Source organism: Lethenteron reissneri, chromosome 41 (assembly GCF_015708825.2).
Source record: "Lethenteron reissneri isolate LAM-NWPU_2019-01 chromosome 41, ASM1570882v1, whole genome shotgun sequence".
In the NCBI taxonomy this organism is placed as follows: Eukaryota; Metazoa; Chordata; class Hyperoartia; order Petromyzontiformes; family Petromyzontidae; genus Lethenteron; species Lethenteron reissneri.
Window position 1 is genome coordinate 5,943,637 of NC_083819.1, and position 20,134 is coordinate 5,963,770.

The 20,134-nt window shown below is 45.6% G+C and overlaps 1 protein-coding gene across 1 annotated transcript; it reads left to right on the forward strand.

Annotated features, from left to right (window-relative positions):
* The first annotated feature begins 1,590 nt into the window (after nucleotides 1-1,590).
* DEGS2 (delta 4-desaturase, sphingolipid 2) lies at nucleotides 1,591-19,563 on the forward strand. The gene is made up of 3 exons (XM_061568367.1): nucleotides 1,591-1,872; nucleotides 13,503-14,245; nucleotides 15,353-19,563. The coding sequence occupies exons 1-3, from the start codon at nucleotides 1,791-1,793 to the stop codon at nucleotides 15,494-15,496; spliced, it is 969 nt and encodes a 322-aa protein (XP_061424351.1). The 5' UTR covers nucleotides 1,591-1,790; the 3' UTR covers nucleotides 15,497-19,563.
* The last annotated feature ends 571 nt before the right edge of the window (nucleotides 19,564-20,134 follow it).

Sequence of the window (20,134 nt, forward strand, 5' to 3'; positions counted from 1 at the left end):
GTATTTGGCCTACTTCTCCCACTCTGTCGAGCCGTCTTGGATACGTGGCAGTGTATATAATCGGTGACGTTTTGGGCAATGAGCCTTATTCGTTGGACATAAAACCATTGCCAAAATCGTCGGCTTATATTTTTCCTTTTATGGCCACAGTTTTCTTGATGATCGCGTTGAGTTTATATTTGTTATGTGCTTGAGCACAACTGCACTCGCAGCATCACCAAATATTCACCAGCAGATGGCGAGATTGTACCTCGAGCTGTTCCTCAACGAATCCATGTAATCGAGGAGGACGTTTTGCTCAACCACAGCTATAATTGGAGATAACCACTTTTATTCATGAGCAGGTGTGAGCCCACTCACACCATCTGTCTCTTATTCAAGGGAGGAAAACAACAACAACTTAATCCCATTGCATGGACATTCTTTTTTTGAAAGTATACAATACAAATGTGAACAGATTTGTAATGAATAAATCGCATCCGAGAGAGGACCTATACCGAGAAGAGCAGCGATACAATCAGTTTGTTTTGCATGTCCCTAGGTGGATTACCACGGGTGGTGGTCTTGAGGCCCCCACTTCACCAAAGCGCACTGAGTTGTCTGGTGAAGTATGACACTGAACAATCCATTGATTTAATAGTACAACCTTACGGCCATCGAGTAGCCCAAGCCGAAAAAAGCAAACGGTATTCATCTCATGATCTTTGTTTTTTCTGTAAAGTCACGTAGGTAAAAAAGAAAAAATTAAGATGAATTAAATCACAACGTTTCGGAGGAAACACAAGCTTCCGTCTTCAGGTGGCACCGTCACAGCAAAATTACTGTAGCAAGTGGGGAAAACTCTAAGAGAGGTATTCATCTCAGTCAGCCTACCATTGCAAGTACTAAACAGGCTTAAACCTGCTTTGCTTCATACAGCCGGCAAGATCGGGCACATTCGGAATGCTTAAAGGTCGTATGAATTGTTCAATTATTAAAGGATATTATAATTATGTTGTCAAAGGGCGGGCCCCTTTTGGCAATACTAGGGATTGCTTGCTGAATTGTTAAACCGACAACGCAGGTTTTTGGTGAAAGGGTCAGGCAGGATCGGTTCAGATAACCCTCGCCACAAATGTTAGCCGAGGCCGAGAATCAAACTCAGATGGTCAGGTTGATAGTGCAAGCGCTCTCAGTGTTGCCAACTGCTGTCAGCAAAGTTGCCAAACGAACCTCAAGAAACTCGCTAGGTGTCGCTAAATATTCAAAAGTCGAAAATCTCACTCGACCACTCGAGTGTGTTGGCTGTGTGTGAGTTGGCTTCGTGTGGTTGGTATTAAGTGGGGTTTGTGTTGTTGTTGTTGGTCGGGTGTGGTTAGTAGTGTGTGAGTGTGGATTTGCTGTGGTTGGTGGTATGTGAGTGGCTTTCGTGTGGTTAGTGGTGTGTGGTTGGCGATGTGTGAATGAGTGGGTTTCGTGCGGTCAGTGGGGTGTGGCTGGTATTGAGTAAGTTTTGTGTGGTTGGGTTTGTGTGGTTAAGTGGGTGGCTTTCTTGTAGTTGGTGGTGTGTGAGTGAATTTCGAATGGTTGGTTCGTAGCATGTGATTGATGGTGAGCGATGAGTGAGTGTATGGGTTTCATGTGGTTGGCTGAAAGTTAAAAACCACACCTCTGTAGGCCACGTCTCTGAAGTCCCCGCCCCTCCATAAGTCCCCACTCGAAACCTCCTCCATCACCTTCCACGTGAATTCACGACCCGGCCATATCGAGACAATACACCTGGGCGCAGAGACCCAGCAACTGCGAGAGCCATGGGGAACAGGGTGACAAGAACTGATTTCGAGTGGGTTTACACCGAACAGCCGCACACGGAGCGACGGAAGCAGATACTGGGTAAGGAGTGATGATTATATACACGTTGTTCATACCTTTGTAAAGAGTATTCATACCTTTGTTATTTAAAAAAAATGTGATTGCGTGAAAGGTATGCGTGCTGCGCTACGAAGCCGATTCCCGGCCAACGCCAGTGATGGTTGTCTGAACCGCTCCTGGGTCTCCTCTAGGTCGACTCGGCTTCAAATGAGTACCTAGTGGCATGTGTAAACATTGCCACTCGGGAGACAAAGGTGACCGGGCGTGGTGCTGGCCACCCACCCCCTGCTTTGCCATTCCGGTCTTCAGAGGCACTTGCCCCAACAGTCCGTTAAGGCTATACGAGAGATCTTTGTATTTATGTGGGAAGTGGTGGTGGAGTGGTTAGTAGCGCACTGCGCCACGAACCCAACCGACTTGCGTTCGATTCCCGGCCACGGCGAATTCTCCGTGGCACATTTATATCGGAATCAGTACTGTTTGCCTTTTACTCACCCTTCTCTCCTCTTTACCAAACCGCGTGGGCCAGCGTTGTGAAGTATGGTGAAATAAAACAAAAAACCTCGCATGACCGACATGGCTGTGGGGTGGCTTTAATCCATCAGTGGATTGAGAATGGTTGTGGGCATTTACTTACTTTCTGTGGCTTTACACCTGTGCCTTCTATCAGTCACGTGCGCTTTAAAGGCGAGCTTGCACACCTGTACTTTAGATGCGGGCAGGTATGAGTATTGTCAACATTATGTGCTTGAACTATGAGCAATATAATCCTCTTTAGCCATGGTCAGTCCACCGCTGGATGAAGGCCTCAAACCGCCGCCACCACTTCTCTCGCCAATCTTACGGTGCCAACTATCCACCGTGCCACCTGCGCACGCAACGATTTTCATCACTCCGTCTCCTCTGTGGACACCTTCTGAGACACGTTGCATTCTTTGGCTGCCACCCATTAAATTATTAATTATTCCATCATGGCTGCCCAAGTCCACTTTTATTAAGTTTGGATAATGCCATTAACCCGCGAATGCTCCCGTTTCCATGTGTGTGCGTATGTATATACCGTATATGAGCGGATTAAATATATACATATGTAACATTACCTATAACCAAATCACCTGGAAAAGCGTCTGATCTCAATAGCTCTCGAGGGCTAAGCAGGACCGAGCTTGGATCGTATTTGCATGGGCGACTGCCTACGAGGTGTTGAGTATATCATCGGGTTGTGAGAAGGCTATATGGTATATCACTACATTGTTGAGTATATCATCGGGTTGTGAGAAGGCCATGGTATATCACTACATCAGTGTATTTTTTAATCCATCTGTGCGTAGCTTTCATCATTAACCCTTTGGTATGCGCGATGGGTTTTCTCCGGTTTCCTTCCACGTGCAAGCCAGCCAAACGCTCATTTAATGGAATTGGTCAATGTTTTAACTTGGTTTTTGGCACGCAGCCACAGCAACGTTAAATTCCGTTCGTGAAATGATGATTAAATACATCTCCCACGAGTTTAAAATGACTGTCCTTAAATATACGTTGAGCAATGTTTATCACGTGCTTTGTCAATGGCATAAAGCTGGTTATGCCATTGACACGATTATCCCACAATTCGCCCCATCTCGTTCCATCTCTAATCATAGGAAGACTTGAGTCGGGGACTTCGGCCCCTCCTTGTATGGGTGACCACATACCCATCAATCAGGTGTTGTAGGCTTCTGCGGCGGTATATATTATTATTTGCAGTGCAGCAAAAAATGTTTTGTTGTACTGTACTTCTATGCTCCCCACCCGGTCAACAAATTGTCACGAACCAGCAGCGTATTGAAGTGCCCTACGTGAAGTTTCATGGGGAAATAAAAACAAAAAATTCCCACGACCCCCGCATGCCTTGGCGGAGACCCTCATCCATCATCAGTGCATTGCCAAAAAGGGGGAATTGCGTGTGCACACACGCGTGTATTACATATCTAATACCACCACTCTATTCTCTCCTAAGACGCTTCAGAAAGTAAGACGCACTAAAAAATATATTCTTGCGGTTGTCAGTAAGTTCTAGATTTAAAGCTTTCGTGACTGCAAGGATTCATATTCTTAGGTTTTTTCGGTAAAGTCACGTAGGTAAAAAAATTAAATTAATGAAAGTAAAATAAAAATAAAATAAAAAATCACGACGTTTCGGAGGCTTGTGTTGCCTCCGAAACGTCGTGTTTTTTTATTTTATTTTTATTTTACTTTTATTAATTTAACATTTTTTACCTACGTGACTTTACCGAAAAAACTTAAGAATATGTTGTCAATAAGTAGACATTTAGTCACACACACACAAGTTCCGGATTATACGCCGCACCCACAACCTTTGCTTTAAGACACAAGGGGTTTGGGGGGGGAATCTGCATTTTGTAATCGGAAGAATACGGTATTTTTATGAGTGTTGGATCAAAGTTCAACTTGCCCCTGAGCCAGAGGTGTGGGTGCGGTTCCTGATTAAAAAAAAAACGTGGCGTGCGGTGTGCTCACGACGGTGCGTATCCATTAATCTCTAGACAAAACTAGCAGCGTATCATCATCATAGCCACGGGCAATCCACTGCTGGATGAATGCCTTGTGAAATAAAATACAAAGAACACTCTCAATCCTTTGTGCTACTGCAGCTACGAATAGCAAACCATGGAAACCAGATAACTTCGGTTGGGGTGGGAATTATCTGATATTCTCCTTCTTCTCAGATGAATCAATTGAATGGCTAATTCACTTAGAACTGAATCTCGAATACATAGTTGCTCTTCTTCATTGGCTACGTGAAATCATCATCGTCATCCGTCACGGTTGGTTCTGCGATGTCACGATTCGCAGAGCGCACCCAACTACACACGAGCCGATTTAATCGCTCCATCTCCGTGTTGCACTGCCTCTGGAACGACTTCCTATTCGTTGGCTATCACCCCCATCACGGCCTTCATTCCTTCTAGCGATGCTCCCATACCCAAGCCCCACTCACTTTTCTGAACAGAAATACAATACCCAAATACACGAACTTAATGTTTATATGTATACGTATTTACGTGTGTACGTGTAATAGAGTAGTTGGATACTATTGTAGACTGTAATCATTGCATACGATTACAAGATACAATACAGTTCATAATCAATGTTTTTGGGTTTAGATCGCGTTATTTATAAATGTGTCGTAACCCTCCACATACCCGACACGGCCAATCAGTAAAAAGTGTCACGTTGATAAAAGACAAATAGTTCACTGCTTTAGTCCACCGGTGTGTTGAAGCGTGAAACCACAACATTTACTCAAAAATTGTAAATGTTGTGGTTTCACGCTTCAACACACCGGTGGGCTAAAGCAGTGAACTATTTGTCTTTTGTCAACGTGACACGTTTTACTGATTGGCCGTGTCGGGTGGTGGAGGGTTACGACACATTTATAAATAACGCGATCTAAACCCAAAAACGTTGATTATAAATAATATTGGTCGCGAAAGCCTACGTGTTATACAATACAGTACCAAGCAGTCGTAATAAGGCAAGGTATGTAATGTATGTAATGTACAACCCTTTAATGACTTCCCACGCCATTTTGGTCATGGGGCTGTTTGGTTATATTTAAACATGCGGTGGCGACATGTTAACTCCCTCGCCTGGTATGCAGGAGGGCGTAGGTTCGACCCCGACGCCTGTATATTTTGGAGTTTGCATGTTCTCCCTGTGGTCGAGTCGAATTTTCTCCGGTATTTGGCTGCTGCTATACATTTCCACGTGATAAGCCATTTCGTGGAGCTATCATTTGCGGCGAGGTCACTTCTGAAAAAAGGTCTATAGTTAAGTGGGTCTTACTTGGTAAAATATTTATTTTTAAATAAATAGTAATAGGTCAGTGCGGATTTCTGAATTGTGCAGATGGGGCTGCCCAGGATCAGTTGAGATCACTCTGCACTGATAGGAATGAGAACTCGGATCACCCGGTTCACAATGCAGTGTGCTAACCACTGAGTCACTACTCCCCCCACCGCCACCGCTCCTCGCCTTTGTATGTTCCGTACTGAAATAGTAATTCTCAGTCCTTTGACAAACAACGACTAGATGTGTTTGTCTAATTTCATAGTACAATATAAATGCCACTGATGACAGCTGTTTATATCCCAGGCCGCTTTGGGTCAGCATGGGGTAGTAATCATAATGTGTGTTCTAGATTGATGACCTTGGTTTATAACTAATTATTTGGTGATGCTGCTGTTGCTGCTTGTGTTGGTGGTAGTGGTGTCACAGGCACAACACAAGAACTCAAACACGTATGTCAATAACACTGTGGGCTAAAAAAAAAACTTTTCTAACAAATGTATAGCTCTATTAGTAGTAGTATTTATGGAAGTGCCATTGCCTGAAACGTCATGTGTTGCATATCATATTTTTCTTTGAAGGCAGCGTTGTTGACGTATGCATTGAGTTCCTCTGTTTCGGACTGAATGAGAGTCCGGAGAGACAAACATTCAATTGGAACCAATCCGCAGCATAACAAATGTAATGAACAATAAACAGACTTTTGTTCTGTATTTCCACGTAAAAATGTCGCAGTGGCGTAGTGGGTCTACGGACTGAAGTTATCCAGAGACATTTGTTTAAGCGAGCAAACTCTGTGCAGTGGTTTTGACCTTTTTCAGTCTCGACAGCAGTCAGAATCGGTTAAGCAAATACTGTCGAATCGTCACATGTTATTGGAAAGAGCACTCCATATTCACGAGGGGTGGGGGAGGCCTGTTGAGTACAAAAGCAACACGGTACGATACTTTTAAACGCAACATTGATTAATGTTGTACGGACACAGCCGAACGATGCAACAGACGGGGTACGATTTGAAATGCTAAAATTTGTTGGGGAAAAATCATACATACGCGTGGATCATGATAAGGAGCTTTCGGCAAAATACATTTGCATAATTGCAAACACAGTGTTCCTTTTTAAAAATCCTTTATATTAAGTTCACTTGCTTGCTTGCGCGCTTACGACCGTGCAAATCTTTCGCTCGTTTTTTAACCCACTTCCCGTGATCCAATCGAGCTGACATTTTCCACACAGACTCGTTGTGCGAGACAATTAATTTTCGTGAAATTTTTTTTCCAAAATTTTACACTGTTTTGGGAAAACAAATTAAATATTTAATTACCAATTGCTTAATACTGGCAGACAATCATCTGACCCATAGGTGGCAGCCATCTCAAGCCAGAGGACGAGAGGACTCTAGCCGCCACGCATATAAAGGATTTAGAGTGAAAAACTTTGTTTTTACGGGTTTACTTGTTTTTGCTGAGAATTAGGTCTCCCAATTTTTGGGCAACCCTTTGATCAATGTCGGCGGTTTTTCTCTTGGGCAAGTCCCTTATGGCAACACAGCGTTACGCGAGAAGCTGTGTTCATAATGGGGGTCACGTTCACGAGAGTTATTGTGCGCCTACCCACTTAACGGCCTGGTGAAGAAACAGAGCTAATGCATCAATGCTTTTTTCAAAGCGAGTTTGAAAATTGTGCGCTTTGAAGTTTATTTTTTCAATCGAATCGGCACAATTTTAAAAGACGTCTAACTATTGTTGCGACGCACTTGTTTCCTAGCCAGACGTATAATGGTCATTGTAAAGCCCTGCCACCTTTGCTTGCCGAGTAAAGGCTGAGTGCACCTCTAGAAAGTTTTATACCGAGTGTGTAAGCCAGGCTATGGCACAGGCAATGGAATCTAAACTCTCTTCAGCGTTTGCTGTCAATGTTGTGGCTTAGGTTTGCAATCCAAAGCTTTGGAGGCAACATAGGTTCATTGATCAGGTAGCTTTGTACTGGATTCCTCCAGTATACATACATATTCTGATTCTGGATTCATGAACCCATTTGTGTGGATTTTGAGAGACGTCCTCTTCGTATGCTTGGTGGATTTTATCAATTTACTTCTGGTTTCTTCCCTCTCACAAAGGGACTCTCCTGCTACTGTTAAAAGCAATATCGCTATTAAAAGTAATTTATCCGAGTCAACTTTTATTGCAGATACGAGTGAATATGTATTTTAGTTTGTGCAGTGTTTTCGATTTCTTCTGTGTAACGTAAGTTGTCTCTTTTACTCCGAATTTTATTGGCTGATTTTACTCTGATTTAGAATTTCTTAATTGTTGTACTGTACTATGTTATACGTTTTTCACTCTTTTCATTTCCGTAACACTGGTCAATAATTTTTTCGTTTACATATGTGGTGCCTTTCTGCCACAAATCTAATCTGGTCTCTTGTTCTCACCCGGTCTAGCAACATGAACTTGAAATTCGACTCCTTTCATGCAGTTGGTCACACATCTAAATACAAGACCCTCTTGAAAAGAGAGTCATGAGACTCCTGAATCCTTCCTGATGTATATTCACGTCCTTATTGTTGTTCGTGTGATGAATTTCACGCGTGCACGCTCTGAAAGTGAAACTCGGCAGTTGCCAAAATACTGGCCTCGTACGTTCTGCGAAAGTTATATTTACTATGCGAGCCCGTCGGGCACCGTGTGGTATCTGTGACGTGATCATGTTCACCAGGATAAATCATTGTTCACAAAGGCCGGTTGATGTATTTTTTGGGATAGAGGAAATCTGCAGAAACGCGAACACCCTATAAAATGGCAACACAGTGGCCCCTCTGTGCCTTTAGGGAAATAATCTGGGCTTTCTTGCCATTCTCAAAGACGTGAGTCATCGCTTTTAAACATTTACCTTATTTATTTTTGGTGGTGTAACATGTTGCCTATGTTGTAGGTGTTTCCATATTTTCTTTGGCCATGGAGGCAGAACCCTGTTAAATCATTGCTCAAAGCGTTTTCCTTCCGCGGTCTCGGTAAACATGAATGTGTTATTGAATGCAGCGGTGGCGCTGGCCCTTTGGTGGTTGCCCTGAGTAGAACATATTTTTGGGGGACCCCGTTTCAATTCATTACATCCTTGCTCGAATGGACATTGAGGCAATGATGGTCTCCTGTTTGCAGCCCTGAGCCAGAATGCTCCGTATTTTCTGTTGCAAGGGGCCGACTCTATGTCCACATGACAATCAATGTTGAAAAGTGGTATCTATTATATTTACCCCAGAAAGATGATGGGCTGCATTCGCCCCCCCTCCCAACCAAAATTTGAATTTGCTCGCTCTGCCGCTGAGCCACCGGGTTCGGATGCCTTCGCTCACGAGAATGTTTTACACGGTGATGATGTGCTTCCATCGCAGTCTCGAAGTTTAACATTTATTTTGGGAGCGCCACCCCTGAAAACTGGTTCAGAAACCGCTCGTTACTGAAGCTGGCCACGTCGGAGGATTCGCCCACTGGTTGTCCGGTCCGTCACGGTGCAGTGCTCCAACCACTGCGTCTTCGCTCACCCTTTCACGAAATGATGCAATTAATTTTCGTCATCAACCGCTCCTGTTAATAGTCCATTCTTGAACGTTTGCACCCTCGCTCAGAGACGACGTGATGCGCCGTCGCGTTTGTGTGCTCTGCGTTGTGGGGAAAATCCGTCCCCTCCTCTGTCCACCAAGGCTGTTGGTGTGGACGTCAAAAATTGCACTTTGTCGTTGGCTTCGAATGTCGCAGTGATGGTGGAGGCGGCGTGTTTGAAAGGTCGGCATACACCCGCTGCCCCGTCCGCGTGGTGTTGCCACACACACGCGCACACATTAGCCAAGGGGGACCGTCCGGTCCACGGCTACGCACGAACACAGCCTTGGCTGTTGTGTGGGCTGTCGTCATGCGAAAGTGTAAAATACATGATGCCGGTTGCAACACAACATTGCTACGTACACGCTCGCACACAACGCACGCGCGCGCGCTTTGTGCAAGTGAAAAGGTTTGACCGTCTTGATTTTTTTTTACAAAAGTGGCCGTGTTTTTTTTTTCTTACATCTGTTGTCACCGTAGTGTTTGTGCTTCGCCCGGTGTTTTATCGCCTTGCGAAATACACGTCTCGCAATCTCAACGGGCTCGCTGGTTGGTTAAACAAAGACGTTTTCCTAAAAAAAGCGCTGCAAGCGTAGCCTTGGTTCCATCGCGTAGCGAGCAAAAATACACGACTCTCAATGAGTTCCCACTGGGCTCCCGAAGAGGAAATGTTTGTCACTAGTTTGGTTCGGATACTTTAAAAAAATCTGTATCGGAGCTTCTGTACCAAAGGTGCTGCGGTGTAGCGGTTGGCGCACTGAACTTGCTAACCAGAGGTCGCCGGTTTGATTCGAACCACCCCGCAGCAGGGTATTATTGCCCTACTGATATCTGGCCAGCGTGGAAGAGTAGGCCAAAAATATCCTCAGAGGGACCTTCTTCTTGAGCTCCCTCTAGTGGAGGGCCATCCGCTAACGGTGTCGGGACCGGGCACTTGCAAGGCTGCGCCTTGACCTTCATCGCCTTTTATTAAAGGCAATGGAAATTTAATATGAGGAATTGTCACCATTAGTTTGTCACAATATGTTTAAATAGAAACAGGATCCCCCCCTCTCCCTGCCCCCCATCCCTGCCATGGCAGGTGTGTATATATTTATTTACTTTGTCCAGGAATAAAATTTAAAGGGTGTCCACAAAAAAAATCTGATCCTGTGTGGTTGATTGTGTCCTGTATTTACCGAGCCAGGCACCGCACGAGTATAACGTTACTGCTGTAACGTATGTATGTATGTATGCATGCGTGTTGAACGTCTTTCGCGCCAAACGTAGCCAAGCGTGCTAATCGGATGTGCGGTAATATTTAATTGGCTAAACCAGCTTCGGCTCGAGCAACTCAAGAGCCGCTGCAGCTCTGGTCGCGGCGCGCCCGGTTTGACAGCTGTGCAAACCGAAGTCATCGCCTGCCACTGTTGGCATTGCTAATGGAGCCATAGAAGCTTTGGAGCCACTCCTGACAAGAAAAAAAATCGCCGGGATGTCGCTCCTCCCGAGTGTGAACTCGCCATCAGCGCGGTGATGCTGTGGAAGAGCGCGTGACCGACTTTTAAATCTTTTGGCTCAGCCATCTCGGTTGAAAACTCATTTCTTTGCAAATGCTTTTTTGTTTAGTTTGTGTGTATGTATGTTGAACATATTTCGCATCGTACGTAGCCACATGTGCTAATTGGAGGTACGGGGGAAGGACAACAAACACAAAAAAGAAATTGCTTTTAAATCTAGATTGAAAAGTGCATAGATCCATTGGCTTACTAATATCAGAAGAAAGAGCGTTCCAGGTGGCATCGGAAAGTACGCGATGCAGTGACCGTCTTTGTTCGATGGCTAGCCAAAAGCTGCCGCTGCAAGGATGACGCAGAGGTTCGTGTGATGGTTTATGTTCCTTGACGAGATCAGAAAGGTATTGTGGTGTATTTGTGGACTGCAGTAGCTCCACGTAATTCTTTCGCGGGCCAAAAATTCACGCACGCAGAGCTGTGTTTCCTCTTGTCGTTCCACAACTGGATGAGGGCCTCCCCACACCACGGTCATTTGACCCTCACTTCGTCACGCTGATCGGTGCGGATTCGTGAAGGTGGGCAGCGTAGATGTGGGAGCGTAGAAGTGCAGCACAGCAACAAAAGGGTGCTCTCCATATTCTTGGGTCTTTCGGTAAAGTCACGTAGATAGGTTCAAAGAATATAACAAAATATTACAAAACTACAAAAACTACGACGTTTCTAACGCAACACAAACTTCTGCTCCCTTCCTGCTTTGTCTGTAACCGCTTGTGTTGCGATCAAAACGTCGTAGTTTTTTGTTTGTTATTTTTGTTATTTTCTTTGAACCTATCTACGTGACTTTACCGAAAGACCCAAGAATATGAATTCCTGCAGTCACGAAAGCTTTAAGTCAAGGTGCTCTACATGTTGCCTTGGACATGATTCCAATTCGACTCTCTCCTGCAACGCGTGTGTTATGTAGGTTTCATCTTATTGAGTAAATGTGTCATAGTTTATTTTTCACACAAGATCGTTCCCTTCCCCCCACCGCAGCCTCCTACCCAATATTTTCTCTTTGCACGGCAACGTCTTGAGCTGGGGTCAACTTGAGACACCCTGTGAATTGAAACATTTTCATCATGTCGTAAACACCTTGCGAACCAACAAGCTTCTGCTTCCTTCATGCTTTGTCTGTATCCCAAATGATCTCGAATGTGCCCTCGTCTCACGGGCAGTAGAGTGGGGCTTCGTAAATATTTGGATAAGTGACCACGAGGGCTTGCCAGGTGTTGTAGGTGTGTATGTATGTTGAACTTCTTTCGCACGATGCGTAGCCAACCGCGCGAATCGGAGGTGTGGCGGAAGGACAACAAACTTAACACAAAAATAAGTTCTAAAGAAATTCGTTTACAACCTAGAATTAAAAGTGCATAGCCTCCAGTGGCTTCCTAATATAGGAAGGAAGAGCATTCCAGACGGCCGCAGAAGCGCATCTAAAAGCGCGCAATGCAGTGACCGCCTTTGTTCAATGGCTAGTCAAAAGCTGCCGCTGTTCGCGTCACGGTTTTTATGAGATGAGGCCATGAGATAACAGTGCTGAGTGTTGCACCCCCACAATCCCCAAATGCACGCTGGGTTGTCTCTGGTTTCTCCGCCGACACAAATCCAAACTCTTGTTACTCATAGAATTGTCCCAATGTAGGAGCCTCCTGGGAATTTTTTTTTACACTCTTTGAGACTATCCTGGGTAAATAATTGTAATTTTATTATTTTTAATGACACTACCATCAAACATCGCGTGTGAATTTTTGAACGAGGAGCAGATGTGTTAGAGAACATAAACAGAGCTCATTCTGATCGTTAAGAGAAGTGAGTGGGCTAGGCCAGGATTGTTGACGGTGGAGGCTGCTAGAGGTGAGTACCATCACCTCGAGCAGCAAAGTCCACCGTCAACAGTATGAGTGTGTAAAGCGAGGTGCAATTATTACTTGACAGCCCTTTGATTGGTGGAAACCCACCAGCGTCACTGACATTAACATAACCTGCCCCGCCCATGCTGCTGACACTTGGGCTACGCCCATTTCAAACCTTTATAAACAGTTTCCCTTTAGAGGCTAACCCCCCTTTTCCTGATGACGGCCGCTTTTTATTGCGATCGAAACGTCGTAGTTTTTTGTTATTTTCTTTGAACCTATCTACGTGACTTTACCGAAAGACCCAAATAATATGAAGTGGATTTATTGTCTGATAACGATTACACTTTTTGCAATGCCCAAATAAAGGGTACATGTTAAAGCTTATTTATTCACTTCCATTTATGCAACTTTTAGCTCATTCACCAAGCGGCTCTCAACTTTAATTTAATAATTTTGCCATTTGTTAGCGTTTAGTTCCATGAGTTATCACCAGGCCGAGCGTCTGCTGCCATGTCTTCTACGACGCTTTGAGATGCCTGATGAAAGACGCTCACAAACGGAGTTGTCAACGATTCCTGTGTCTGCTCCGTGAAATATAGAGCCACACTTCAAGGCAGTTGGATGTCGTAGCGCACGGCCTAAAAACATTGGTTTTCCTGACAATGATGGCAACAACAACGATGATTGTGACGATAAGGATGATGGTGAAAATAACGATGATGACGATAACAATGATGACAACAATGATGATGATAGTTCATTAACTTTGCTCCCTTGCAACTCCCCATTCCTCTGCTCCAACTCAGCGAAGCACCCGGAGATCAAGGAGCTCATGGGGCCCGACCCACAGCTCAAGTGGGTGGTGTCCGCAATGGTGCTGGTGCAGGTCCTCATGCTCTACTTGGTGAGCGACCTCTCGTGGAAGTGGGTGATGTTCTGGGCGTATGGCCTAGGCGGCTGCATAAACCACTCGCTCACGCTCGCCATCCATGACATCTCGCACAACGCCGCCTTCGGCAACAAGATGGCCCGCTGGAACCGCCTGTTCGGCATGTTCGCCAACCTGCCCATTGGCGTGCCGTACTCGGTGTCCTTCAAGAAGTACCACATCGACCACCACCGCTACCTGGGTGGTGACGGCCTCGACGTCGACATCCCCACGGACTTCGAGGGTTGGTTCTTCTGCACTCCGGCACGCAAGCTTGTGTGGATCATCCTGCAGCCGCTGCTGTACGCGCTGCGGCCCCTCTACGTCAACCCCAAACCCATGACCCAGATGGAGATGGCGAACGCGCTGGTGCAGTTCGTCTTCGACCTCGTCGTCTACAGCCTGTGGGGCCTCAAGCCCGTGGTGTTCATGGTCGCCGGCACCATCCTCTGCATGGGTCTGCACCCCATCTCCGGCCACTTCATCGCCGAGCACTACATGTTCCTCAAGGGCCACGAGACCGTGTCCTACTATGGGCCGCTCAACTGGATCACCTTCAACGTGGGCTACCACATGGAGCACCACGACTTTCCCAGCATCCCCGGCAGCAAGCTGCCACTCGTAAGTTGTGCGCGCCCCAGCTTGATCGCTGATCGCTCGCTCGGCGGTGGCCAGTGCCGTAGCAAGGGTGAGGCTAGTGGGGCTGGTGGGGTGCCTGGTGACTCAATTTTTTGTCAGGGCAATTGCGGAACACCATTCCGCCGGATGCCAGACATGTCAGAAATATCTGGCTTTAGCTCTGGTAGGGTCCCAAGTGGCTCAAGGAGGCCACGGGATTCGTGAAACAATTCTGGTGTATCTAAACATCAGCTCCAATTGACATGCATGTGAAAGATAAAAACATTAAAAAAGCTCAGAATAATTTGACTTGAAATGATTCGATTACTCTAATTATGTAACACGATGAAAATATCGTTAAGCTATGTAGTTTGTCTGTCACGAAACGTTGGTGGGTGCGTGAGGCACCCAAAAGTCCATTCTGCTTAGGGCCCTGAGTGTTCTAGCACTGGTGCCAGCGTTAGTCTCCATTGTCTTTGGGAGTTCTTGGCTTAAATATTTATGATCATCAGTGCACGATGTCCTCTATGGGTATTGTTAATAAGATCTACATTAACATTATAACCCCTACGGTCAAATACATGCAATGCTTCAAAGTATAGTTTTAAAATCTACCAACACCAAGCAGGAGAGCATTCGACATTTTTTTCACCTACTTAGTGAACTTGATAGCCAACTGGACTAAGAGCATTGCTTAAGGGAGTATGTGGCATATGGCTTGACTAAAATCCCCACGGATTTTTGTCGACTCCATTAAGAATCTGACACATTTAAATTTCGATTTGAAGCTTTCGTGACTGCAGGGATTCATCTTCTTGGTTCTTTCGGTAAAGTCACGTAGAAGGGAAATAATAAAAATAAAACATAATAAAATAATTCTCACGACGTTTTGGCCACAACGCAAGCAGCCGTCCTCAGGTGAAGAACAGGTCTGTCGGAAAAACAGCGTCTGAATGAATTTGTTTTTTTAAACGCTCACGAAATAAACACTGGCGGAATCAGACCACGGAAATCTTTTCTTGCTGCATGCATAGAATGCGCGTTGGGCTCGCGGCTGTGGACTAACTACTCCGACGATTGTCTCCCACCCCCCCCCCCCCCCACTGCCAGGTCAAGAAGATGGCTCCGGAATTCTACGATCACCTGCCGCAGCACACCTCCTGGGTCAAAGTGCTTTGGGACTTTGTGTTCGACGACAATTTCGGCCCATACTCGCGCGTCAAGCGCAACTGCAAGATGGTGAAAGGGGAATGAGTCCTTCCGGTCCAGGCCCCTGGGAACTCGTCTGGACTTGTTTTATTCATCCATTCATCCCTTTAAAAACCCCAGGACCAGTAAAACAACCACAATAAAAAAAAACCTACGTAATAAAAAATGTAACGGACAACCATCAACGAAACGAGGAGCTGCTGTCACGTTTCTTTTTAAAATGAAGATGTAAAAAATAAATAATTGCGCTGGATTACGCGGCGCTTGAAGTGCGTTGACCGGAAGACTCGTCCTAGTCGTGGCCCATGGTGCGATCAACACGTGGCGCCGCGATCGTTCGCTCAGAGCAGCGCTGGCGGTGTTCGGTGCGAGCATTAGGACGTGCCGCTCACCCATGGGTACGTGGCCATGCACCCGTGTGGGTACGTGGGCATGCACCCGTGTGGGTACATGGGCATGCACCCGTGGGTACGTGGGCATGCACCCGTGGGTACGTGGGCATGCACCTGTAGCAACGCGCTGTTTTACCCGTGGGTACACGCCGTTCACCCCTGGGAACGTGGCCATGCACCCGTGGGTACCTGCCGCTGCACAATAACATCGCCTCTCCCTCCTGCTTGGAATTGGGGAGTAGCACATCAGGTCTGGCCAGTACAGTACAATGGCAGACGTTGCGCGCGCTGCGGTCAGGTGGTGCGGGCGACATTTTCTATTCTTTGCCTGCGGCAGCCCCCCCCCTCACCTCGGTTTGCACCACGCTCGCGCGCGATTAAGCTCGTTAACTGAGCGCCGCTGTTGTCCCATCGCACGTCAAGCGTGGGCAGAGGATGTCTCGACTCCGAGAGACGTAAATGGTTCTGCCTGACTTGGGTTATTCTCTTTGAATTTTACAATCGTAGCTTGCGCCAGTTGCGATCGTGTTGTGAGCGAATGCTGGATTTCTTTGGTTAAATTTTTACGTTCATATATTTTTTTTATTTTATCCCCCGGCTGTGTGGAGCTAAGCGTGTGTTGGCAGGGTTTCCTGTCCATCCAGCCCATCGGTGTGTTGCCAGATTGTCCCGTGAATCACTGCCTTGGTTTGCAAGTGCCAGCGATTGCATAAACGACGAATGACGGTACAAAGCACTGGGGCGTTGCAAGAATAACAGGTTTGTCAATCTCTCGTGGGTGTACGTTTACAGGAACGTGTTTGGCGAGATGAGGGTTCCTCCCCTGCGACGTTCAGTCCTGCACTGCAGGCGTGGTCTTGATTGGCCACGTAACGATTCGTCGTAGTCATCAGCCGTGGTCAAATCTACTGCTTGATGAAGGCGGCCTATTCAAGCCACCACCACCCGTCACAAACCCGCAATTTTAAATCCATTGTTTTGCCTATGATACGCGCAATTAATCATGCGCATGGGAATGTTTAAAAAAATAATTTCTGAACATTACGTGATAATAATAATAACAGCGCCATGGTGATGTTTACAATCGGGCTAATGGAGCAAACAAGACTGTGCAGGTAAAAATGAAAAATGTTAGATTTTTTTCCCCGTCTCGTATAGGTGAAACGAGAAATAAATAACCGTTGAATAGATTTCACCGCTCTGAACCTCGACAAATCACCGGGTGTCGAACCGCCATGACTGGCGGATCGGATCGGATCGGACTGCTACAAAATAGCGCAGGCAAAGCGAGAGGGCGGCGCAAAAGAGAGAAAATCGTGCGAAGCGAGACAGCAAAAAATACGAAACAAACCCATCGTGTCAGAAATTGCCACGACCACCAGTCGCGACAATTCGTCGAACCCTCACTGTGTACGTACCAAGAAAATCGCGTTCTAGTGTGTCGTTCGTGACGTCGGATTAAACACCGGGACGTGTATTCTTAGGTTTTTTAGGTAAAGTCACGTAGGTAAAAAAATAAAATTAATAAAAGTAAAATAAAAAATTAAATAAAAATCACGACGTTTCGGAGGCAACACAAGCCTCTGTCTTCAGGTGGAACCGTCACAGCTACGATTGCTGTATCAAGTGAGAGAGATTCCAAGGAAACAACCTTGACGTGTGGCTGTGGCATAACGGGAGTGCGGAGGGGGGGGGTAGAGGTGCCCCTCTCGAGCTGGGCAGGTGTGCGAGGCGCTCACCGCGGAGTCGAGCGGGTCTTGCCATCGCGGAAAGAGGCCCGCGTACCGTGCGTTTTTGTGACCTGCATGCCTGATGGGAGGAACGGCGCGTGACTTCTGACGACGGCGTCTTGCGTATTTTTCTCTTCCCCGCCCCGCGCAAAGGCAGTATTTTTTTGTTATTTTTTAATTGCGATACAGAGAAAGGTGGGCCTTCCTTTCGTCTTGACTTGTCATCCTCCGTGCGGATTACCTTGATGCATTCGTGCAGTGGAATTTGCTGCAAAAACTACACTTTTAAAGATAAGCGAGACAATTAACCAACGCATTGTGTGGAGCTGTAGCTTTCACGCAGCCCGAGTTGCCACCACTTTGGCTGTTTAAATGTAAAAGGAATATAATTGTAAGCCATTCATGTAATTAATCAATATTTATAGGCTGATGATTTTCAGCTTGCATTATACTGAGCTTCCTCTGTAAATGAGTCTCCGTATAATTAATGAAATAACTTTTTTGTAAAAACATTACTTTGTAAAGAAGAATGAGATTTTTACACTTGATTGGGCAGATATTACATAAATGATTGCAACTCCTATTTATTTTGATTTTTTAAGCCAGATGTAATGTATTTCTGTATTTAGTTTGATAGCGTAAAGAGCCTATTTTGTTTTAACATTTCCAAATTTCTGCTTTCCGTGAAAAAAATGAGATGCACTCTACGTTGAAATGATGGCCTCGGGCTCTGACTCAACCTTGCGCATAAACATTTCATCTTTTTTTTTTACAATTCACGCGAATTGTTAATGACATTCAGAAGGAAAGCTGCGAAAAGAAAACGGTCTTTATAGCACTGTTCTAATTAATTACTTCTGTCTCGTACGACCACAATCTTGGCCACTCACCATGAGATGCAGCTTTGTACCATATTTGTATTTCTTCATTTGATCGAAAATGTCTCGTGCATCCGATGCGCACTTGACACTCTTTAAAGTGCAGCCCTTTTTAACAAGCAAATTAACCAGTTATAGAATTATATAGTTAGCAAATTGACGTTTAATGTACAGGCAGCAACATCACAATAATCTTAACACCCAGAGCTTTTCATACCTCCTTAAATTTTATTGCACACCACAGGTTGTTGTGTTTAGCAATCATCAGGCGTGTAAAAACGCATCACGACTTGACATGTATTAAAATCGCAAGATTGGTAAAAGTTGAATGGGGTGGGGTGCGGAGGACTAGAGTCTTGAGATACCCAAGTTTTATAGAGTAGTGAAAACGGCTCGGCTATAATGGTTAAGCTCTCAATCTAATTTACCGTTGGTTGGTAGGGAAGTCCCTTGGCTCAAACACTGAGCTTCACTGTGTGTCCCTTGGGCAGAACCGTCCTTAAGGTACACGGCGAATTGGGGCGACTGCCTCGGGCCCCACACTCTGGGGGGCCCCGTGGTTCGATCTCACGGTGTTGTCAGACAATACTTCTGATTTAGTTTGAAGGCTTGGAGGGGGGCCCGCACGATGGGGTTTGCCCTGGGCCTCACACACACCCACCCCACACCCATGGACGGCCCTGCCCTTGGGTGTACGGAATTTGGAGGCGTGACCATGAAGGTGCGACTCGCATAATTGTTTGAACGGAACGATAGGACCCTCTGAAATGTGTCAAAAATGAATAAAGTTTGTAAAGCGTGTTGGAAACACCGAAAGTCTGAGAAAGCTTATAATGTATACGTAATGGAAACGCGAAAGTGGTGAAGAGTTACCTTTAAATGTATATAATCTGAGAGAGCATTGGGGTGGGAGGTTATTCCCCACTTATTATTAAACGCGAGGGGCATACGATTCCATGAATTTTCACGATTCGGGGATTGAGATTTGATTTTTAATTTTGTCTTAACATTGCCTGGAGAGTTTCGATTTAAAGCTTTCGTGACTACAGGGATTCATCTTCTTGGTTCGTTCGGTAAAGTCACGTAGAAAGGAAATAATAAAATAATTAAAATACAACAGTAATAAATTAATTCTCACGATGTTTCGGCCACAACGCAAGCAGCCGTCCTCAGGTGAAGAACAGGACGGCTGCTTGCGTTGTGGCCGAAACGTCGTGAGAATTATTTTATTACGTTTTATTTTTATTATTTTATTATTTCCCTTCTACGTAACTTTACCGAAAGAACCAAGAAGATTGCCTGGAGAGGTTACACGACCAAATTACCATCCAATATTCAACGAATGGCCCTGACATGTCGATGGCGACACGGGCAATTTGATGCCCGAATCGTGAGCGTGAAAAAAGATTCCGATGCCAATCGATGAATCCACGCATTGTTACACCGCCTGTTAATACAGGGCGATCCGTTTATAGACACCCTACTAAGTTCTAACGCTGCCTTACTAACTTCTCAACGGCCGTTTGAATGGTGCACATGAAGCAGGGAGGATGTTAAAATATTCCATTGCGTCGTATTGCGATTTGTTGTTAGACGTGTTGGCACAACCACAGGCCAACATTGGCCCAACTTTGCACGTTTACTGGGTAGAGGCTTTGAAATAAATAACGTGCTTTCTTCTGT

Excerpts from the sequence above, each read along its gene's own strand:
- DEGS2 (XM_061568367.1), top strand. The coding sequence starts at position 1,791 with ATGGGGAACAGGGTGACAAGAACTGATTTCGAGTGGGTTTACACCGAA. Across the intron at positions 1,873-13,502 it reads GCGACGGAAGCAGATACTGG|CGAAGCACCCGGAGATCAAG; the intron begins GTAAGGAGTGAT and ends GCTCCAACTCAG. Across the intron at positions 14,246-15,352 it reads CCGGCAGCAAGCTGCCACTC|GTCAAGAAGATGGCTCCGGA; the intron begins GTAAGTTGTGCG and ends CCCCACTGCCAG.